This window comes from Cervus elaphus, chromosome 13, assembly GCF_910594005.1.
Source record: "Cervus elaphus chromosome 13, mCerEla1.1, whole genome shotgun sequence".
Taxonomy (NCBI): Eukaryota; Metazoa; Chordata; class Mammalia; order Artiodactyla; family Cervidae; genus Cervus; species Cervus elaphus.
Window position 1 is genome coordinate 34,158,051 of NC_057827.1, and position 24,316 is coordinate 34,182,366.

At 42.4% G+C, this 24,316-nt stretch overlaps 1 protein-coding gene across 1 annotated transcript in view; it reads left to right on the forward strand.

Annotated features, from left to right (window-relative positions):
• The first annotated feature begins 13,370 nt into the window (after positions 1–13,370).
• Positions 13,371–24,316, forward strand: part of IREB2 (iron responsive element binding protein 2) — a 49,326-nt gene continuing 38,380 nt past the window's right edge. Inside the window, exons 1-2 of the mRNA XM_043921680.1 lie at positions 13,371–13,525; positions 15,000–15,089. Coding sequence (XP_043777615.1) covers positions 13,507–13,525; positions 15,000–15,089 — 109 coding nt within the window. The 5' untranslated portion in view covers positions 13,371–13,506. The remainder of the gene's footprint in view (positions 13,526–14,999; positions 15,090–24,316) is intronic.

The following is a 24,316-nucleotide window of genomic DNA, read 5'->3' on the forward strand; positions in this document are numbered from 1 at the left end:
AAAGTGTATATGTCCTAAGAGGAAACATACAATCACAGACTATGTAAAATAATTCTTTAACCTGGAAGAGCACTTGCTTCAACCAATTAGTTTTATAGCTGAGGCCTGATAGATTCTTTCATTTGGATATGACCACACAATGGGTTTGGGGCTGAGCTGGGATTGAAATCCTAGTCTCCTGACTATTCTACTATGCTGGCTCCACTGCACCTTGGATATTCCAAGAAGGTATTTGTATTAGTGTCCAGCAGCTACCATAACAAAATACAACAAACTGGATAGCTTCCACAACAAGAATGTATTGTCTCACAGTTCTGGAGGCTGGAAAAGAAGGTGTTGGGAGGGTCGGTTCCTTCAGAGAGAGAGCTGTGAAGCAGAAATCTGTTCTAAGCCTTTCTCCTTAGCATGTAGGCACGTCGTCCTGATCTCTGCCTTCATGATCACATGGCGATTTCCCTGCGTGTGTCCCTCTCTTCACACGGCTGCCTCCCCTTTGTTTATCCACATCCCTGTTTTCTCATAAGGACACCAGTCATTGGGGTCCCCACAGGAGACACAGTCATAAGGACACAATCATAAGCCCCACCCCAGAATGTGTGCATGCACGCGTGCGTGCTTGTAAGCCACTCGGTTGTGTCTGGCACTTTGCGACCCCGTGGACTGTAGCCAGCCAGGCTCCTCTGTCCATGGGGATTCTCCAGGCAAGAATATTGGAGTGGGTTACCGCGCCTGACATCATCTTAACTAATTTCATCTTCAATGATCCTATTTCCAAATCAGGTCACACTCTGAGGTACAAGGGGGTTAGGACTTTAACATATGAATTTGGGGGGCGGGGCACAATTCAACTCGTAACACTACTTCTGAAAGTCCTATGTCATTTTACTGATGGCAATTCTGCGTTTTCCCTTGGAAAAGGAAATACGGATCTGAGGAATAAGAGTCTTTTCTATTTTTTTATGTTTTATCTCAGTTCCAAGGATAGGGGTTCTGCCCTTGCAAGCCTGCATTGACATTCTTAACCACCTGCTGGCAAGAGGCATGGAGAAGGCAACGGCATCCCACTCCAGTACTCTTGCCTGGAAAATCCCATGGACGGAGGAGCCTGGTGGGCTGCGGTCCATGGGGTCACGAAGAGTCGGACATGACTGAGCGACTTCACTTTCACTTTTCACTTTCATGCATGGAGAAGGACATGACAACCCACTCCAGTGTTCTTGCCTGGAGAATCCCAGGGACGGCAGAGCCTGGTGGGCTGCCGTCTATGGGGTCGCACAGAGTCGGACACGACTGAAGCGACTTAGCAGCAGCAGCAGGCGAGAGACAAGAATATGGGTGAGTTTTCTAAAAACTTTTACTGTGTGGTCTACTCTTGTCAGCTGAAGGAAGGAAACTCTTAACTGTGTTCCATTTGACTAGATGGGTAGAACACGTGGTTACCTGCTTTGGGCGTACAATGGCTCCCTTTGATTTCTCATGCTGAGGGCGGGCAGCCAACTGCTCTTACTTTACCTGTCATCAGGCTCGGCTGTGGCTTCCAAGGTGACCTGCCGAATGGCAAGTGTTCATTTTCATCATGATGCTGGTTTTCTAAGACATGGTCTTTATTTCAGAACCATTAATAATCAAATAGGTGTTCCTGTTTAGAAGTAAAGTGTGGATTAGAAGGACATGCAGGACTTAGCTATTGGGAGGCCTTACTGAGAAGATTTAGAAAGATGTGGGAGCCTGCATCCCCCCGCCCCACACAGTAACTGAGAACATGTTTAACCACAAAGCTGTGGAAGGGTAAAAACACAATCGCTAGAGTCCCACAGACTTAGGCTTGAAACCCTACCCTGATTTTACGGTTGCCTCAGTTACAAAAGAGAGAACTAAATAAAATCAGGTGCCTCCTGATATGATGCACTGAAGAGGACACAGCATTGCTTATACAGTGCCCCTGCCAAAAGCGCAGTGGGTGTTCAGTTGCTAACCTGTGTCTGACTCTTTGCGATCCCACGGACTGCAGTATGCCAGGATCCTCTGTCTCTCACTGTCTCCTAGGGTTTGCTCGAATTCATGTCCAGCCAAAAGCGCATACTCTAAATTTAATCATAAAGAAACAACCAGGCAAGCCCAAATTAAAGGGCATGCTGCATAACAACAGGACAGTATTCTTCAAAAATGTTAATGTCATACAAGAAAATGGTACTCTTCACAGAACTAGAACAAATAATTTCACAATTTGTATGGAAATACAAAAAACCTCGAATAGCCAAAGCAATCTTGAGAAAGAAGAGTGGAACTGGAGGAATCAACCTGCCTGACTTCAGGCTCTACTACAAAGCCATAGTCATCAAGACAGTATGGTACTGGCACAAAGACAGAAATATAGATCAATGGAACAGAATTGAAAGCGCAGAGATAAATCCACGTACCTATGGACACCTTATCTTCGACAAAGGAGGCAAGGATATACAATGGAAAAAAGACAACCTCTTTAACAAGTGGTGCTGGGAAAACTGGTCAACCACTTGTAAAAGAATGAAACTAGAACACCTTCTAACAACATACACAAAAATAAACTCAAAATGGATTAAAGATCTAAATGTAAGACCAGAAACTATAAAACTCCTAGAGGAGAACATAGGCAAAACACTATCCGACATAAATCACAGCAGGATCCTCTATGACCCACCTGCCAGAATATTGGAAATAAAAGCAAAAATAAACAAATGGGACCTAATTAAACTTAAAAGCTTTTGCACAACAAACTATAAGCAAGGTGAAAAGACAGCCCTCAGAATGGGAGAAAATAATAGCAAATGAAGCAACAGACAAAGGATTAATCTCAAAAATATACAAGCAACTCCTGAAGCTCAATTCCAGAAAAATAAATGACCCAATCAAAAAATGGGCCAAAGAACTAAACAGACATTTCTCCAAAGAAGACATACAGATGGCTAACAAACACATGAAAAGATGCTCAACATCACTCATTATCAGAGAAATGCAAATCAAAACCACAACGAGGTACCCTTACACGCCAGTCAGGATGACTGCTATCCAAAAGTCTACAAGCAATAAATGTTGGAGAGGGTGTGGAGAAAAGGGAACCCTCTTACACTGTTGGTGGGAATGCAAACTAGTACAGCCACTATGGAGAACAGTGTGGAGATTCCTTAAAAAACTGGAAATAGAACTGCCATATGACCCAGCAATCCCACTCCTGCGCATACACACCGAGGAAACCAGATCTGAAAGAGACACATGCACCACAATGTTCATGGCAGCATTGTTTATAATTGCCAGGACATGGAAGCAACATAGATGCCCATCAGCAGATAAGGAAGCTGTGGTACACATACACCATGGAATATTACTCAGCCATTAAAAAGAATTCATTTGAATCAGTTCTAATGAGATGGATGAAACTGGAGCCCATTATACAGAGTGAAGTAAGCCAGAAAGATAAAGAACATTACAGCATACTAACACATATATATGGAATTTAGAAAGATGGTAATGATAACCCTATATGCAAAACAGAAAAAGAGACACAGATGTACAGAACAGACTTTTGGACTCTGTAGGAGAAGGCGAGGGTGGGATGTTTTGAGAGAACAGCATCGAAACATGTATATTATCTATAGTGAAACAGATCACCAGCCCAGGTTGGATGCATGAGACAAGTGCTTGGGCCTGGTGCATTGGGAAGACCCAGAGGGATTGGGTAGAGAGGGAGGTGGGAGGGAGGATCAGGATAGGGAACACATGTAAATCCATGGCTGATTCATGTCAATGTATGACAAAGCCCACTACAATATTGTAATTAGCCTCCAACTAATAAAAATAAATGAAAAAAAAAAAAAAAAAAAGAGGTGAACCAGCCTGGACATTGCCCAAGACAGTGATCTAAAAAGGTGCTAAAATATCACTGGGATGTTTAAAATCTAATTAGAAATGTAACTTGAAAACAATGTATTGTGCAAACTTCTCTTTGGAGACTACAAGTGTGGTTGGGAAAAAACTCTTGGACAACTCATTTGTGGTCAAGAGGTGAAGTTTTTAAGGACAAAGTGAAGGATCCATAGATAGTAACTGTCATTTTTGGATTCTTAGGGAAAGTCCTCCTTCTCTGCACTTCCCTGGTCTCTTTCTAAATAGAAACTAATTACATTTTTTAAAATGTTTAAAAGAGAACCAAATTACTAGTCTCTCTTTTTAACCTGGTTCTGCCAGTTGTACAACTTTGAATGTTACTTCATACTTTGCAAAACATTTATTTAGTACCTACTTGGTGCCAGGTACTGTTCAGATGCTGGAGACTTGGCAAGGACTAACACAGACATGGCACCTGCCTGCATGAAGTTTACAGAGCAGTGATATGTGGCAGACACTAGGGGTTGCCAACATTACAGAAATTTCCTCTTTCTCCTTGCTAATAAGACTCCAATTTTGTGCAAAAAGCAATTTATGTGGGGAGGGGAAGCCATATGTGCTAAAGGCTGAGAGAAAATATTTGCAAACCACATATCTGACAAAGGACTAGTATCTAGAATGTATAAGGAACTCTCAAAAGTATTAATTTTAAAAAATGACTCCAATTAGAAAACTGGCAAAAGACACGAACACACACTTCACCAAAGAGGATATAGAGATGGCAATAAGCACATGAAAATGTGTTCAATCTCCTTAGTCACTAGGGAACTGGAAATTATAACCACAATGAGATATCACTTCATCCTCATCAGAATAGCTAAAGTAAAAAAAATAGTGGCATCACCAAATGTTGGTAAGGATGTGAAAAAACTGGATCAGCGGACCACTCAGATGCTGCTGGAGAGAATGTAAAATGGTATAGTCACTTTAGAACAGTTTGGTAGCTTCTTTAAGCACTAAATATGCAACTACCATACAAGTCAACAACTGCCCTCTTGGGCATTTATTACAGAAATGTGAACATTTATGTTTACACAAAAACCTGTAAGTGAATTTTCATAGCAGCTTTATTCACAATAGCCCCAAACTCAAGTAAGTCAACCCAAATGCTTTCCAGTGATGGTTGAACAAGCTATGGCACAACCATATCATGGAATACACTCAGCAGTAAAAAAAGGAACCACCTAGTGATAAAACAATCTGGATGGATCCCCAGGGAATGATGCTGTGTGAAAAAAAAAAAAAAGCCAATCTCCAAAGGTTATAAACAGTGTGATTCCACCTGTATCACTTCAGTTCAGTTGCTCAGTTATGTCTGACTCTTTGTGACCCCATGGACTGCAGCATGCCAGGCTTCCCTGTCCATCACCAACTCCCAGAGCTTGCTCAAACTCATGTCCATCGAGTCGGTGATGACATCCAACCATTTCACCCTCTGTCATCTCCTTCTCTTCCTGCCTTCAATCTTTCCCAACATCAGGGTCTTTTCCAATGAGTAGGTTCTTTGCATCAGGTGGCCAAAGTATTGGAGTTTGAGCTTTAGCATTAGTCCTTCCAATGAATATCAGGACTGATTTCCTTTAGGATTGACTGGGTGGATCACCTTGCAGTCCAAGGGATTCTCAAGTGTCCTCTCCAATGCCACAGTTCAAAAGCATCAATTCTTTGGCGATCAGCTTTCTTCATGGTGCAACTCTCACATCCATACATGACTACTGGAAAAAACATAGCTTTGACTAGATAGACCTTTGTTGGCAAAGTAATGTCTCTGCTTTTTAATACGCTGTCTAGGTTGCTCATAGCTTTTCTTCCAAGGAGTGTCTTTTAATTTCAGGGCTGTAGTCACCATCTGCAGTGATTTTTGGAGCCCAAGAAAATAAAGTTTGTCACTGTTTCCATTGTTTCCCCATCTATTTGCCATGAAGTGATGGGACCAGATGCCATGATCTTAGTTTTTTGAATGGTGAGTTTTAAGTCAGCTTTTTCACTCTCCTCTTTCACTTTCATCAAGAGGCTCTTTAATTCCTCTTCCCTTTCTGCCATAAATGTGGTGTCATCTGCATATCTGAGGTTTTTGATATTTCTCCCAGCATTCTTGATTCCAGCTTGTGCTTCATCCAGCCTGGCATTTTGCATGATGTACTCTACATATAAGTTAAATAAACAGGGTGACAATATACAGCCTTGATGTACTCCTTTCTCAATTTAGAACCAGTCCGTTGTTCCATGTCCGGTTCTAACTCTTGCTTCTTTACCTGCATACAGATTTCTCAGGAGGTAAGTAAGGTGGTTTGGCATCGCCATATCTTGAAGAATTTTCCACAGTTTGTTGTGATCCACACAGACAAAGGCTTTGGCATAATCAATAAAGAAGAAGTATATGTTTTTCTGGAATTCTCTTGCTTTTTTGATGATCCAACAAATGTTGGCAATTTGATCTCTGGTTCCTCTGCCTTTTCTAAATCCAGCTTGAACATCTGAAGTTCTTGATTCATGTACTGTTGAAGCCTGGCTTGGAGAATATTGAGCATTACTTTGCTAGCGTGTGGGATGAGTGCAATTGTGTGGTACTTTGAACATTCTTTGGCATTGCCTTTCTTTGGGATTGGAGTGAAAACTGACCTTTTCCAATCCTATGGCCACTGTTGCATTTTCCAAATTTGCTGCATATTGAATGCAACACTTTCACAGCATCATCTTTTAGGATCTGATATAGCTCAGCTGGAATTCCATCACCTCCACTAGCTTTGTTTGTAGTGATGCTTCTTAAGGCCCATTTAACATCTCACTCCAGGATCAGGGTTAGGGGATGACAAAGTACAGCCTAGAAGAAATGTGGATATGGTTATAAAACCGCAACAGGAGGGATCCTTGGAAATATTCTGTATCTTCACTGTGGTGGTGGTCACACAAATCTACACATGCGATATAATCACATGAAATTAAATATATGTATATGCTCCCAACAAAAGAGCGCTTGTAAAACTGCTGAAATCTGTGTAAGCACTGGGGAAGACTGGGCGAAGAGTTGTATGAAATCTCCATTACTTATTTGTTGTTGTTCTGTCACTACGTTGTGTCCGACTCTTTGCGACCTCATGGACTGTAGCACACCAGGCTTCTCTGTCCTCCAGTATTTCCTGGAGTTTGCTCAAGTTTATGTCCACTGAATCAGTGGTGCTACCTAACTATTTCACCTTCTATCTCCCCCTTCTCCTTTTGCCTTCAATCTTTCCCAGCATCAAGGGTTTTTCCAATGAGTTGGCTCTTCCCATCAGGTGGTCAAAGTATTGGAGCTTCAGCATCAGTCCTTTAAATGAACATTCAGGACTGATTTCCTTTAGGACTGACTGGTTGGATCTCCTTGCAGTCCAAGGGACTCTCAAGAGTCTTCTCCACCAACACAATTTGAAGGCATCAATTTTTCAGTGCTCAGACTTTTTTATGGTCCAACTCTCACATCCATACATGACTACTGGAAAAACTGTAGATTTGATCATGCAGACCTTTGTCAGCAAAGTGATGACTTTGCTTTTTAATGTACTGTCTAGGACTGTAATAGTTTTCCTTTCAAGAAGCAATCATCTTCTAATCTCATGGCTGCAATCACCATTGGCAGTAATTTTGAAGCCCAAGAAAATCTGTCACTGCTTCTACTTTTTCCCCTTCTATCTGCCATGAAGGGATGGGACTGGATGCCAGGATCTTTTTTTGAATGTTGAGTTTTAAGCCAGCTTTTTCACTCTCCTCTTTCACTTTCATCAAGAGGCTCTTTAGTTCCTTTACTTCTTATAATTGCATGTAAACCTACAATTACCACAAAGTAAAAAGTTTTTTAAATGGGTGAATTAAATCTCAATAAAGCTTGCTTTAAAAATGCACAACAGAAAATGGAAAGGTGTTTTGATTGTCACCATAGGAGGGAAGCACTTTTAGCAACTAATGGATGTGAGATTCGCATATTGCATACGAAAGAATTTCACAATGAAGAATCAGACAGCCTCCCCCCAAAAAATGCTGCCAGATATTCAGGGAGATAACACACAGCTGTCCGACTCTTTGTGACCCCATGTACTGCAGCACACCAGGCTTCCCTGTCCATCACCAACTCCCAGAGCTTGCTCAAACTCATGTCCATTGAATTGGTGATATCATTTAACCATCTCATCTTCTGTCATCCCCTTCTCCTCCTGCCTTCAATATTTCCCAGCATTAGGGTCTTTTCCAATGAGTCAGTTCTTTGCATCAGGTGGCCAAAGTATTGGAGTTTCAGCTTCAGCATCAGTCCTTCCAATGAATATTCAGGACTCATTTCCTTTAGGATTGACTGGTTGGATCTCCTTCCAGGCCAAAGGACTCTCAAGAGTCTTCTCCAACACCACAGTTCAAAAGCATCAATTCTTCGGTGCTCAGCTTTCTTTATAACACACACACACACACAAACAGTAACAACATGTAAATAACACACACACAAACATAAAAACAATAACATGTATGTTTATACTTACCTGAACCTAGCACTTAATCCCATTTACAAATAAATGTAAAAGTAATTTCTGTATGGTTTTAATATACTCTGAATTTTCCAGGAATGCAAATATCCTATTAAAAGAGGAGAGATTATTGTTTAGTTTGGAACTTTGCCAAGAATTGTTCATCATTCCAGAAAATCAGCAGTGACAATGCTTCCAATAATATTTGAGTCACCAACACATTCCACTAGCCTCCACTTAAGATAGTCATTTGCAATATATATGCACATATATAATTATATAAATGCATTAATATACATATGCATTCATGATATATATTTTTGCATGATATATTTTGAAATGTCAAAATAAAATAAAAAATATTGACTACATTTGGTTACATATTATGTTCTGTGAAATCATTATAAGTAGGTGCAAGCATCTGGCTACATCTTTTTGTATAGTATAGATATGCCTCTGTGCCTGCATATTATAATACATATTCAGTTAAGTTCAGTTCAGTCGCTCAGTAGTGTCCGACTCTTTGCAACCGCAGGAACCACAGCATGCCAGGCCTCCCTGTCCATCACCAACTCCCAGAGTCCACCCAAACCCATGTCCATTGTGTCAGTGATGCCATCCAACCATCTCATCCTCTGTCGTCCCCTTCTCCTCCTGCCCTCAATCTTTCCCAGCATCAGGGTCTTTTCAAATGAGTCAGCTCTCCGCATCAGGCAGCCAAAGTATTGGAGTTTCAGCTTCAGCATCAGTCCTTCCAATGAACACCCAGGACTGAGCTCCTTTAGGATGGACTGGTTGGATCTCCTTGCAGTCCAAGGGACTCTCAAGAGTCTTCTCCAACATCACAGTTCAAAAGCATCAATTTTTCGGTGCTCAGCTTTCTTCACAGTCCAACTCTCACATCCATACATGACCACTGGAAAAACCATAGCCTTGATTAGACAGACCTTTGTTGGCAAAGTAATGTATCTGCTTTTTAATATGCTGTCTAGGTTGGTCATAACTTTCCTTCCAAGGAGGAAGCGTCTTTTAATTTCATGGCTGCAATCACCATCCACAGTGATTTTGGAGCCCAGAAAAATAAAGTCAGCCACTGTTTCCTCTGTTTCTCCATCTATTTGCCATGAAGTGATGGGACCAGATGCCATGATCTTAGTTTTCTGAATGTTGAGCTTTAAGCCAACTTTTTCACTCTCCTCTTTCACTTTCATCAAGAAGCTCTTTAATTCCTCCTCACTTTCTGCCATGAGGGTGGTGTTATCTGCATATCTGAGGTTATTGATATTCCTCCCAGCAATCTTGACTCCAACTTGTGCTTCCTCCAGCCCAGCATTTCTCATGATGTACTCTGCATATAAGTTAAATAAGCAAGGTGACAATATACAGCCATGACGCACTCCTTTTTCTGTTTGGAACCAGTCTGTTCCATGTCCGGGTATAACTGTTGCTTCCTGACCTGTATACAGGTTTCTCAAGAGGCAGGTCAGGTGGTCTGCTATTCCCATCTCTTTCAGAATTTCCCAGTTTATGGTGATCCACACAGTCAAAGGATTTGGCATAGTCAATAAAGCAGAAATAGATGTTATTCTGGAACTCCCTTGCTTTTTCAATGACCCAGTGGATGTTGGCAATTTGATCTCTGGTTCCTCCGCCTTTTCTAAAACCAACTTGAACATCTGGAAGTTCATGGTTCACATATTGCTGAAGCCTGGCTTGGAGAATTTTGAGCACTACTTTACTAGCATTTGAGATGAGTGCAATTGTGTGGTAGTTTGAACATTCTTTGGGATTGCCTTTCTTAGGGACTGGAATGAAAACTGACCTTTTCCAGTCCTGTGGCCACTGCTGAGTTTTCCAAATTTGCTGACATACTGAGTGCAGCACTTTCACAACATCCTCTTTTAGGGTTTGAAATAGCTCAGCTGGAATTCCATCACCTCCACTAGCTTTGTTCATAGTGATGCTTCCTAATGCCCACCTGACTTCACATTCCAGGATGTCTGGCTCTAGGCGAGTGTGAATGAACACACCACCGTGATCATCTGGGTCGTGAAGATCTTTTTTGTACAGTTCTTCTATGTATTCTTGCCACCTCTTCTTAGTATCTTTTGCTTCTGTTAGGTCCATACCATTTCTGTCCTTTATTGACCCCATCTTTGCATGAAATATTCCCTTGGTATCTCTAATTTTCTTGAAGAGATCTCTAGTCTTTCCCATTCTATTGTTTTCCTCTATTTCTTTGCATTGATCGCTGAGGAAGGCTTTCTTATCTCTCCTTGCTGTTCTTTGGAACTCTGCCTTCAGATGGGTGTATCTTTCCTTTTCACCTTTGCTTTCACTTCTCTCCTTTTCACAGCTATTTGTAAGGCCTCCTTAGACAGCCATTTTGCTTTTTTGCATTTATTTTTCTTGGGGATGGTCTTGATCCCTGTCTCCTGTACAATGTCACGAAACTCCATCCACAGTTCCTCAGGCACTCTATCAGATATAGTCCCTGAAATCTATTTCTCACTTCCACTGTATAGGCATAAGGGATTTGATTTAGGTCATACCTGAACAATCTAGTGGTTTCCCCCACTTTCATCAATTTAAGTCTGAATTTGGCAATAAAGAGCCTAGGACTTGAGTACTACCGTAATCATCATCTTCATGATGATGAAACCAAAAACTTAGAAATGTTCAGTATTTAGTTACCAAGTGACTAAGTCAGGACTTGATCTTGTATCTCATACCTGTCATTAATACCCTTTTTGGAAAACTTCCTTTAGGCAGAATCACTTCTCCGTGACTCTGTAGTATCCCACTTGCTGTTCCCTAGTACTTATGTCGTAGGCTCTTTTTCAGAGGATAACTGTCATAGTCACCTATACAGGAAATGTTCAAATATAAACTTGGGTGATGGCAGGAGAAATGGTTAGAAAGGTACATAAATGTGTGCTAAGTCACTTCAGTCATGCCCGACTCTTTGCAACTCAATGGACTGGAGCACACCATGCTCCTCTGTCCATGGAATTCTCCAAGCAAGAATACTGGAGTGGGTTGCCATTTCCTTCTCCAGGGAAGCCCATAATAACATGTTAATCTAAAATGGCTTGGTGCAGAAAACCCAGAATCAGCTTTTAAGCTGTGCGTTTGTGCCGCTGCTGCTAAGTCACTTCAGTCATGTCCGACTCTGTGCGACCCCATAGACAGCAGCCCACCAGGCTCCCGCATCCCTGGGATTCTCCAGGCAAGAACAGTGGGGTGGTTTGCCATTTCCTTCTCCAATGCATGAAAGGGAAAAGTGAAAGTGAAGTCGCTCAGTCCTATCCGACTCTTAGCGACCCCATGGACTGCAGCCCACCAGGCTCCTCCGTCCATGACATTTTCCAGGCAAGAGTACTGGAGTAGGATGCCATTGCCTCCTCCAGTGCGTTTGTGCTAAGTAGCTTCAATCTGACTCTTTGCCACCCTATGGACTGTAGCCCTCCAGGCTCCTCTGTCCCTGGAGTTCTCCAGGCGAGAATACTGGAGTGGGTTGCCATGCCCTCTTCCAGGGAATCTTCCAAACCTAGATGGAACCCACATCTCATATATCTCCTGCACTGGCAGGTAGTTTGTTTACCGCTAGTGCCACCTGGGAAGCCCCCACATAAATAGAGGAAGCATAAAGGAGTCTACTTCCACAGGGCTTGTTGCATCAGTGATTAAAGGTAGAGGGTAGAGTACCAAGAATGATGTGTATCTGGCATAGGTAACTGAGCGGTTGATGTGCCATTCACTGCTACAGGCAATACAAAAAGAGTAGTGGCATTTAGGGAGGAAATGATGAATTCCATTTTGGGGATTTTGAGTCTGAGTGCCTGTGGCAGGTGGAGGTATTTAGTGGGTACTAAAACATACACCTCTGGGCTCAGATGCTGTGTTTGAGTTGCAGGTAGACAGGGAAGCAACAGTATACAATCACTGAAGTCAAAGGAGAAGGTGGGATGTGCTAGGGAAGACGGTGAGAAGAGGTATCAATCCAAGGCCAGAGCTCTGGGGTATATTTAATACCCCCGACATTTAATGGCTGGGCAGAGAAGAAGGGGCCTGCAGAGGAGGCTGAGCTAGAGCACCCTTAAATGATAGGAAGAAAAAAATAACACTAAGAACAGGCGTCTGAGATCACAAAAGCTGATGGAAGAATATTTCTCAAGGGGAGAGGTCAAGTAAAGATTGAGAAACGTGAGATTAGCAAATGGAGTTCTGGCTGACTTTGGCCAGAGGTATTTCTACGGGGTGAAAGGCAGATTGGAGAGGGATCAGGAGTGGGAGGGGAAGGGCAAGCACAAACAGCTCTTTCTGTAAAGTTGGCTGCCAACGGGAGATAAGACCAGATAAGACAAGAACTAGGGACGTGAGGAGCTGAGGCAGAAGAAGGTTGGAGACTTAAGCATGTAAGAGCAGCTAGGAAGAAGTCAGTAGAATGGGAGAGATTGAAGCTACAAGAGTGTAAGGAAAACTCACTCAACAATTAGTTGAGCGCTTCCTACGTGCCTATCAGTCCTACCACGCTCTCCAGAGAACTACAAGCTACACATGTGACAAGTTTAACCTAAAGCTTTATCTTCAGGAGAAAGCGGTTCTCCTTGTTTTTCGTAGGAGTTCCAATTCCGACCTTCCTGCTCCTCCACACATACACTCCACCGGATACCCTGTAGAAGCCCATACACCGCTGAACCTCACAACCTCAATTGGACACTTGAGGCTACAACTATGTAACGGATCTTGAAGAGGGCAAAGCCAGTGACGCCTACCCCACCGCCTCCCCTGCCTTTCGCCCCAACTCTGGAGAACAGAAGCGACTGCGCAAAGAATAGCCTTCCGCCTTGCACCGCCCCCTTCTCTTTCTTTGTTTCCACGTCCGAGGATCTCGCGAGAGTTGGGAGGCAAATCCCGCGAGCTGAGACCTGGGGCCGGCTCTGCGGCTCTCGCGGTGTTTGCGCGAGACTGATCTTTTCCTTCCTCCCTTGCCGGTCCGCCTGCCTTCCTCCCCCTCTTCCCCGCCCGGCCTCCCCCTTCTTCCCCCGCGGGCCCCCTCCCCGCAGGGATAATATGGTCTCCGGCGATGGACGCCCCAAGTGCAGGTTAGTTTCAGTCCGCCAACTGCATCTGGCAATGGAGACGCGCGCTACCCGGGCTCCGAGTTCTTTGCTTCTGTCGCCTGGAGTCGCTTGGCCGGCGCTGGGGCCCTCCGGGCTCAGGTCCTGCTCCCCAGGGGCCTGCCTGTTGGGCCGCACTCTCTGCGCCTAGGCCGCGAGAGCCCGGCCTCGCAGCCCTCGCCCCTCAGCGTGACCCCGCCGGGGACGTCTACTCCGCCGCTGGCTTTGACCCTTGGCGGCCTCAGCTTGTTGGCGCCGCTGTTGGCTGCCAGGGCTTCCCGATATTCCTTAGTGGCACCAGGGTCGAGGAAAGGCCCACCATCTTCTTCTCTCTACCCCCTCCCCCCCGCCGCCCCCATTTGTAAGAGATGAGGATGGGGGCCAGTGTCTCATCGCTGGGGTCTCACGCAGCTAGTTGTTTATTCCGCTGTCCAGACTCGAGCCCCTCCCTCTCTCTTTGCCTCTAGTAGCATAGTGGGGGGTGGTCAAGGCCGAACACTGGTCAGCCGGTTCTCTGACCATTTATTGCAGAGCTGGGTCTCCTCCCCCACCATCCACCTTCCTCGCTTCCCCCTCAGCAGAAAAAGAAAAACGTTATGTACTCTTAGAAAGTGGGCTGTGCTTATCGCATCTCATTTCAGACCAAGGTCCTAACAGTGTTGGGGGTCCTGCCCACCCACCGCAGTGAGTCTGCACAAAAGATCTCAAGGTTCTGTAACCTCAAGGTTACTTCCACTTCCCCCAAGAACCTTAGAAGCAGGGGCACATTCAAATGAGACCCCTGGGTCTTCGTAGTTAAGCTTCAATTCGTGCAAAACCAGAAAGACGGGTCTTTTAGGGAAAATCTGTTTTACCCAGATAATTTGTTGTTCACTTTTACCTTTAGGCTTAAGGCCTATTAAGGTCTTATCTGATAAGTTGTTTGGTTTGGTTTTGATTTTGTTCATGTTATTGAATGCTGTGTAAACGTCTATCTTTTGATTGTTTTTTTAAAAATCGGTTCTAACATAATTATGCTGTTCTCAATTTGCCCTGTTTGTATTTATGCAGTTTTCAGGACTTGTCTTCACAAACGTGTCTATACATCATTTAAATCATTCTTATTGTCCCTTTCTAGGTATTCTTTATTACCGCATTTCAGTTCATTATTTTACCAGTTTTTATTTGAGAGTCATGGTTTAGAGTTGTACTGTCCAGTACAGTGGACACTAGGCACATGTGACTATTTAAATTACTTATATAAAATTTGAAAGGATTTCTCAGTCCCTGTAACCACATTTTAAGTGGTCAGTGGCCCCATGCGTCTAATGACTATCTTATTGAACAGCTCAAATACAGAACATTTGTGCCATTGGAGAAAATTCTGTTGGACAAATCTGGTTTCTAGGTGTTTTCACTTTGAATAAGGCACTTTGTAACAGTGCATAATGAAAGTTTTTTTTCTTTTTTTTCTTTCCAGGATATGCCTTTGAGTACCTTATTGAAACATTAAATGACAGTTCACATAAGAAGTTCTTCAATGTTCCTAGACTTGGAGGCACCAAGTATGGTAATGATGCTTACATTTTCTTGGGTTTATTTAGCTGCTAATAATAAAAATGCATTTGTTTAGCTGAGTTGGAGAAATTTTAAGTTTATTCTCACCGTGTCATAGTAGGCACACCTACACGTATCTCTAACATTGGGAAAACTTTCGTGAGAGGAGGATGTAAGCCCATACCGTAGCTTCTTATTTTCATATCTTAAGTTAGTTTTGTAATGGTTGGTTTATTTTTTTCCCTAAAGAAACTACTAATACATTTTTAAAAACAATAAAAACTTGACTGATGATATTCTAGAGCTATTAAATGTATATTTTAATTTTTCAAGTGAACAGTCCCAGCAGTTCTTTATCTACTGTCCTTTGATTAGGAATCATCAATAGGGCCCACTGATTTGAGTTGTTGACCAGGGCATGGTTTGCCCAGGCTTGTGCACCAGCCCTCTTGGCAGCCCTTTGCAGGCTCCTGATCCAAATCAAACCTTTCACTGAAGCCTCAGAAGAGTGAAATTGGCAGAACCCCGTAGTATTGGATGAAGCCTTGACTTTATTGACAACTGAGTAGCTTTCTCAACCAGGCCACTAAAGGGAAGACCTGTTTGAAAGAGTAATTTAGATTATTCTTTTCTGACTTTTCAGTGAAAAGAGAAATGCCAAATCTGTTGTAGTTTTGGAAGGAGGTTTTCTTTAACCTTGGGATTTTTTGTTTTTTCCCTCTTGTGTTGGTTAAGAAGATTGCTTTTGATTTTTCTGTAGGTTTTAATGGGGTAAATGTTCTAGACTAGCAGTATTTTCTTGTGTAGTGTGAGAAGATTTAGATATCTTAGAGTGTATTTTGGAGAAGATGCCTGTCTTCGAATTAGGTAGCCATTTAAAAATAAACATTTCACCAAAATCTTTTACTTTGCATATTTAGTTGCTGTGATGTGTTTTGAGAGGTTGATCTTTTCTTAGTGCCATGTGTTGTTCATTCACATTTATTTTATCTCTTCACTAATGAGGAACTTGTATTAATTTTGAAAAGGGAACAGCTAAGTTGATTATATACAAGAAAGATCTTTTTATTCCCACTGTACTTATCTCAAATATCTGGGCTTCCCTTGTGGTTCAGCTGGTAAAGAATCCACCTGCAATGTGGGAGACCTGGGTTCGATCTCTGGGTTGGGAAGATCCCCTGGAGAAGGAAAAGGCTACCCACTCCAGTATTCTGGTCTGGAGAATTCCACGGACTATAGTCCATGGGGTCAAAAAGAGTCGGACATGACTGAGTGACTTTGACTTATCTCAAATACCTAGTGATTCTGGCCTGGAAATTTCTTAACCCATATTTTAGAGATTAGTAAAGTAAAAGAACATATGTGGGGATGTTTTTTAGTTTTGAGTATAAGTTCTTTCTATGGATAATTTGTGGAAATGTGCCTACTTGAAAATAGCCTGTATTTCCCAAATGCAGGAAATCAAAAGAACTATGAAATGCGTTGAGAGAGTGATTAATAGTGTAAGAGCTATATTATCTCTGGAAAATAAGCTGTTGTGGGCATCTGTACATAATTGAATTCCAGAGTACCAGGGTTTTTATAACCATGATAAATATAATAATAGAATGCTTGTATATATAAATGCCTTTAAAACAGAAATTTGGGTTTTATTTCTCTAGGGTTAAGATTTTTTTTTGTTTTTTTTTAATAGAATGGTTACTGTGAAAGGTTTATTGAATAGTTACCTAAATAATTTCTTAATGACTGTTTAATGGGGAATAAAATTTGGAAGAATTGATTTTGAAAGAAAGGAGAAACTTGAGTAGAAAAACAGAAAAATCCATGTTGGATTTTTCTGGAGGGACCAAACTGAATGGCCTCCCAGACCTGTGCTTAAGAGACATTGCTTTGGTGATCACCAGGAGAAGGCAATGGCAACCCACTCCAGTACTCTTGCCTGGACAATCCCATGGACGGAGGAGCCTGGTAGGCTGCTGTCCCATGGGATCGCTAAGAGTCGGACACAACTGAGCAACTTCACTTTCACTTTGGTGATCACCATGGTTGCCGACCACTGTCTTCTCTGCTTCCCACGTTCGGATACCTACAAGGCTGAGAATCATGGTTGTAATGAGTAACTTAATGAAGGGAAAGCGTTCTGGCTCTCTTATGTGTTGGGGAGAAAAGGTAGTCTAAAACACTCTTCTAAACTCCCTGCTAACTGTATCAGGAATGCCTGCAGCTGCAAGGACCAAAATCCTCCAGTGATTCTAACAAATAGGAGTTTATTTTTCTCATCTAACAAGAAGTCTGGGTGTGGACATACTGGGACTCTATAGCACCAACATCAGCAGGGACTTAGGCTTTTCCCTTTTTTTCTGTTTTGTTTTCATTTTGGGGGTTGCAAATAGCTGTTGTATCTCCAGGCATTATGTACATATTATAAGCAGCTGGAAGGGCAAAACAGGAAGAAAACCCCTCCCCAGGAGCTTATCTCCTTGGCCAAAATTTTCTCACCACTCAACTTTAAAGCCTGAAAGATTTCGTTTTCTGACTTTTGCAGTAGAGAAAGACAAGGGAAAAGTGGTTGGGAGTGGGTGCTGAGTGAACTAGCTTAGGCTATCTGACTCACTAACAATGCTTTCTTTTATTGAGTCTGTTCTTAGATAGAATACAACACAAATTATTTGATTTTTGCTTTTTTATTGCCATTTTATCTTTTTGCTTCTCTAGTTTATACTCAAGGGATCCTTATGGAAGGGCTTCCCTGGGTGGCTCAGTGGTAAAGAATCTGCCTGCCAGAGCAAGAGATTCAGGTTGGATCCCTGGGTTGGGAAGATCACCATTAGAAGGAAATGGCAACACACTTCAGTATGCTTGTGTTGAAAATCCCATTGTCAGAGGAGCCTGGCAGGCCACTCCTGCCAGGACTAGCAAACGGGGTTGCAAACGAGTCGGACACAACTTGGAGACTAAACAACAATCCTTACAGTAGTAGACATGTCATGCGTATTGATCACATTTTAAACTTATATAATCTGACTAGCGGCAAAATGCTGTTTTAACCATCTGGAGCTATTTACCTGGCACTCGAGTGCACTGACTACAACCTTAGAAATTTTGAGCGATTCTCTTAAGTAGATCTCTGAATTTGAAAATGTACCTGGTTGCCGGGAAGAGAGAAATCACTGTTGCTTGGAATGGCAGAGGGATTACAGAGGCCAGTTAACACTTGGGGGATTTAGAATGACTGGCAAGCATAATGGAAGACATAAATGAAAATGAGTAAGGAGGAGGGCAGTGAAGACACTGGCCTGGCTCTAGTGAAACATATTTTAGCGAGTGGCTGTTATGGGCAAGAGGGATTTCAGGCCAGTATAAAGCCTCAGGCTGCCTTCTTTGTCTCATATTATCTCATTCATCTTTATTTTTTCCTTACTAATTGCTTGCTTTTTAACCATAGTACTGCTCAATTCTGTAATGGAGCTAGGACTTGGTTTTCCAAATCCTACCTTACACTCTCCAAAAGAAAATCTGCATTTAATTTTTTAGGAGAGCTTTTATTGATTATAAGAAGTTAGGTTGGGATTGAAAATCACAGACAGAAACATTATAAGCAGTGTAGAGACAGTTTCATTTTTATGTGCATATACAGATATATGTAAATGTACTCCTTTAACAAAAATACAGTGTATATTGTTTTGTAACCTTTTTTAATTTAATATATCATGAACATCTTTCTCTGTCATTGAATACAAGTATCCATTGCTGTCTGAATCTGTGTGGTTTCTGAACCAGGGATTGTGAGTTTTGAGTAGAAAGGGATATATACACTTTTCTACAGCTTCTCACGGCTGCACAGCATTGCCTATATGAAAACCTCATGGTTTAGTTAGCAGACCTTTGAATATTGAAGTTGTTACCATCTTTTCCCTATTTATAAATAAAGCTGTCTGTGAGGTAGTTAAGTTTTGATGCCAGCTCATTATATAGAATTATTGGATTGAAATTATTGTTTCCTCCATCTCCATCAAGTACTTTTCTTTTTCACTTTTACTGTATATGTACTGTCTCTTCCAGTCTTTGCCCTTCAGTCAGTATAAGGAACAAAAACTCACTTAACTCAGCATTCAAGAAGGAAGATGCTATTGCAATTTCCAGACATCCAATGGCAAAGGAAGAAAGCTCAGTCAGGCCTCTTGGGAACTAGAATTTCTAAGCCAGAGGCTGTTCTTTCTGTCATGTGGAGATTGCCTGTTCTCTTTATCCTTGTTTCTTTTTGAATGTCTGCTCTCCAGCCTTCTCTCTATAGCCCACTTTACTTACTGGTATTGTGTAACAGTATTGCCACTGCCAGCCCTCTCTCTGTGTTATGCTGGGCTTACCAGCCCGCTACGACTATATCTCTAGATGACTTTTTCACCTATTGTTTTAACCTACAGTTAACCTGTAGTTTGACTGGGCAAATCAGACATCTGTTGCTGGTCTATTATCTTACTGACAGGAGCACAAGTCCTTGTTTTCTAATCTTGTCTCTTCCATGGACTCTGGAAAGGGCAGTAAGTTAGGTAAGCAATGAAATAGTTTGCTTATAATGTTTATACACAAGGCATAACTTTCTAAGGATTACCTTTACCTAATGTGATTCTATTCCATCTATAACCATGCATTCACTAACCTTCTACATTTTGTCCAGTGGTCTGTTGGGTTTTTTGTTTTTTTTTAATTGGTCTGTTGGTTTTAACTGTGCTTTTGTAGATAGTTCCTGTTCTAGATTGGGTCTTTTGGTAGCAGAGAACAGACACCCACTAGCTCAAGTGAAGAAAGATTTATTTTGATATTACAGAGCTCCCAAGCAATGACGGTTGGCTGTATCTCAAGAAAATGGGCAGTGGGCTCGGAATTAAGAGAGCTCTTTAGTTTTCCTCTCAGTGCTTCCAATTCCTGACCCCTCTCCACTCTTCTGCTCCTTCCACTTCACTGCCTACAAGCCGCCTCTGCTTACCACGTTCATACACGGCCACAAATGGCAGCCTCTGTCTCTAGCCTAGTGCTTAACAACCTTCTGGTTCAGTCTGTGTCCTGACTGCAGATTCCTGAGAGAGGAATCTCATTGTCCTAGTGTATTTTTTCCACGAGGCCACGGTCATTGACCTGCCAAGGGGTTGGCTCCTGCTTCGGTGCTGTAGCCAGGGAGGTAACGGGACACTGAGCGCTCTCCGTTCCATGGCTGGCGGTTTGGACAGGCACCATGAAGTCCGCCGGTTACCTTAGCAGATAGTGCAAGATCACATGCTTACCAGGAGCAGATGAGAAGAGTGAGTGTGGTCTACGGCCATACCACCCTGAACGCGCCCGATCTCGTCTGATCTCGGAAGCTAAGCAGGGTCGGGCCTGGTTAGTACTTGGATGGGAGAAGAGTGAGTGTGCTTGTACCTTTGTCAATAATAGATACTGTTTGTCTGGTTTTCTCTACCTTTTGTCAGTGAGTGCCAAGAAAAATCTTAAAGAAGCAGGAATCTGTTTTCTCTTTCCATCTTCTTAGGTGCTCCATAGAAAAATTAAAACAACAGCAAAGGTCAGAGTTGTTTATTGGAAATCAATCCCATCCAGCCTGGTACTGGTTAGGGAGAGAGAAACAATACCTTGACTAATGAGACATGGGGGTGAGCTAATCCTGTTGCAAAATCACTGTTGTTGAACCACTTCTTAGATCTGGGGTTACAGGGCCTTCTAAAACAGTTTCTGAATCTTTTCTCCAGGCTCCTAGCCTTGAACAGGGATTTTAGGTTAACCCTAAAGCTACTCTAGCAGGTTCTTACCAGTCCCTTTGCTCTCTGAGTCTGGACTCCAAAAATACCCTCCATTAGGCTTTAGGCAGGCCTTGAGTGTTTGAGTGATTTCCCCTTGCTTCAGTCTTCAGTGTATTACTCTTTCATATTTAGTTTACCTAAAGCCTGTTGTTACTACTGGTATCTTGTATGGGTAATTTCTCCATCTACTGTTTAAACCTGTAATGATCACTTTTGAGAAATAACAAAGCCTTTTACATTATCTGTCTTCACTACATTGCTTTGTGGTTGGCAGGGAAGATAGTTTTATGCAGATAAAGAAAATTAGACTAAAAATCTGAATAATTTGCCTAAGATCTCATATCTTCTAAGTGAGAAGATTTAGTCTCAGACTTACATCTTCTGATTTCAGACCAGGATCCGACCCCCCACCCCCAATACCATTCTGTTTCCCAATTTAATGGCATTAATAAAGTGCTAGTTAGTGTTTATTATTTACTATATTCACTCTAAGGTAAGTTCTGTTATTATCACTTGGCCAAGGTACCACTCCTAAGTATTACATAATAAATGGTGGAGGAGAAATTTGAACAGAGACCTGTGATTCCGAAGCCTGTGTGTGTAAAACTGCTGTGCTGGGGGTTGTATGCTCATATGCTCGTGCTTACAGGACTGTAGAGGCACCACATACAAGCGAAGTGGCTCTGGCTGTAATTGTGTTAAACTGGAGAGCAGATGCCCTGTATAAAGGAGTAAATGCTACTCAGTTCCAGCAAAAATGTGAGATTGGAGTTATAAAATTTTCCCTTTGTCTTAAGGAGCCAGAAATTTGAGTTTTCCTGTTAAAAAAAAAATCTCTAATATTTCAGTGTTGGCAGTTGAACTTTAAAGTGTTAAAACTCTGTAAAACAAAACATATCTGTAGGCCAACAGTTTTTGAGCCCGGCACTGAGAGATGTGTTATATTGCCTAATCTTGATAGCAGCCACTTAACCTTGAGTGGTAAGATCTGCAGTCCTGGAAACGCTTTTCATCAGCTGCCTCCCATGTAAAACAGCAGGCCTCAGCATCTTTTTTTTTTAAAAGGCTGAACCACCTCTTAGATCTTCTACTGAGTAATTGATCAAAAGGATATCTATTGTTATCAGTTCGTTTCAGAAGTATGATAATACATTGTACTTTTTCAGTTTAAGTCATAAGCTTGTTCTGGTTCCCCAGGTGTCTTTTAGATTACCTGTCCTTAAAGGATAAGCTTTCCAGATTGGTAGGATTCTAGAAATTCCTAGTTAGAAGAGGTGGCATTAATCCAGCCCAGTTTTTTGCTTGGTGCATGTATCTCTCAACAACCCTGTTTAATTCATTCAGTTAACATGGAGTACTGACATGTTCCTGGCAAGTGAAAGATGGCTAAGATGGTATCTTTGTGCTTAAGGAAGCACACAGTTTAGTAATGGAAAGGGAAATTTAACATAAATAATTATTAACTGGGATACAAGAGTAACAGATGTAAGGAAATGCTGTATTATATGTTACTATAAGGCTGACAGAGAATACCCAAGGAACAACAGATTGGAAGGGAGTCAGAGATCACTGGAGAAGTTGTGGTTTAACTCGTTAGATAGCAGAGATGTTTGCTGGTTTGGTCAGGCTGGAGCTGGTCTGGAGTTGCTGCACAAGCAGTAGGCCATCCTGGAGTTCAGGCAGGGGACTGGGCAGGCCGCATCCGGCGGTGTGGATGTGTATGGAGACAACAGATGCTGGAGGGGCAAGAGTCCTTCAGAGTCACGGCGCATGGGGGCTTGCAGAAGCAGCAGCTGCTCATTGTGTGACCCTCCAGGCAGCTTGCAGGGAAAGTGCAGGCCGTGTGGCAGGGCAGAGGCTCTTCTGTGTGAAGTTTCTTCATCCAGGTACTGGCGCGGGCAGGAGTCTTTCAGCGTGCACAGCGGCCTGGGGGCTCTTGGCGCCCGTGTTAAAGGGGGGCTGTGGCGATACTAATAAAGTGCATGTCTGCATTTTTTATATACAGTATAATAAAGTGTGTCCGCATTTGAGAGATCTGTATAACTCAGTGAAACTTTATTTCTCAAAGATCTTCAGTGCACACAATGAGTAGACATTAATGGGACTAGATAAGAAACAGACAGGCTTACTTCATTCATTTTTGAAAAAATATCTGCCAGATATCCATGTTTGAATAACCAGAGTTTGTCAGTTGTTGTTTCAAGTAAAAATATTGTTCTTTGGGAAAACTGGCTAGTTTAGCTTGTAATTCAGTCACACAAGTGTTTATCCCTCAAGCAACTATTGTACTTTGGTTTTGAGCAGAAATGCTTTTATGCACTTCATTGTTGTCACAGAATACTGAGACTTGACCTCAGCGATTGAGATTTAATACAATTAATACTTTTTCTGCTTCATCAATGACATTCTTAAGTGAACCTGGTATTTTGCATGAAAGTGAACAATACAATGAGTACAAGTACAGTTTGGTGCCATTGCTCTGAGTCCTGCTAAGGCCCCAGCAGATTTATCCACCATTGTTTTTGAACCTTTGGCACATATGTCAGAATGGTGGAAAAAGCAAATAATTTAAGGATGATGCCTGGATGCTTTGGCATAAGTGTATGGGTGGATGGTGGTGCTGTTTACTGTGCTGTGGAACACAGGAGATGATAGTGATATGGGACAGAGCAGAGGGAAGATCACTGAGTTCAGTTTAGGTACTAGTGAGCTTGGGAACATATCAGCATTCAAGTGAAGATGTTTGTGAGGCATGGTTCTGGAGCTCAGGAGACAGACCTGGACTGCAGAAGAATATTTTCTTATTACTGTGTGGCGAGAGTGTGTTGAAGCCACAGGATCAGTTGACACTCCTGAGAGGAGACAGTGTGGAGTGAGGAAAGAAGTGAACCTAGATGTGAACGCTGAAGACCTCCTACATTTGAAGGTCAGGGAAAGGAAAGATTGAAGGCCAAAGGAGAAGGGGACGTCAGGGGATAAGGCGATTAGGTAGCATCACTGACTCAGTGGACATGAATCTGAGCAAACTCTGAGAGAGAGTGGACAGAGGAGTCCTGGCATGGGGTCCATGGGGTCGCAAAGAGTTGGACGTGACTTGGTGACTTAACAACAACAAAGGAGTAGAAGTCGCCAGGAAACCAAAAGAGGGCTGCCAGAAGATGTTAAGAACTGTAAGGGAGTGAAAATTTTGACACTGACAGTTTCATAAATGCTGGCAGAAGACACAAAGCTGTTGGCTCAGAGACAACGGATCGTTATCACCCACAGCAGAGCCGGGTGCTTGGTACCAGCGTTTGCTGAAGAGGGTCAGGTGAAACCTGCACACGAGGTTGTGTTAAAGAAGAGGAAGTCTGACTTGGCGAGCCCACATCTGTTACAACGGACGGTAGCATGCCTGCCCTTTGCTCCGATAAGAGACACTGTCTTTATCTCCCAAGGCTAGTCA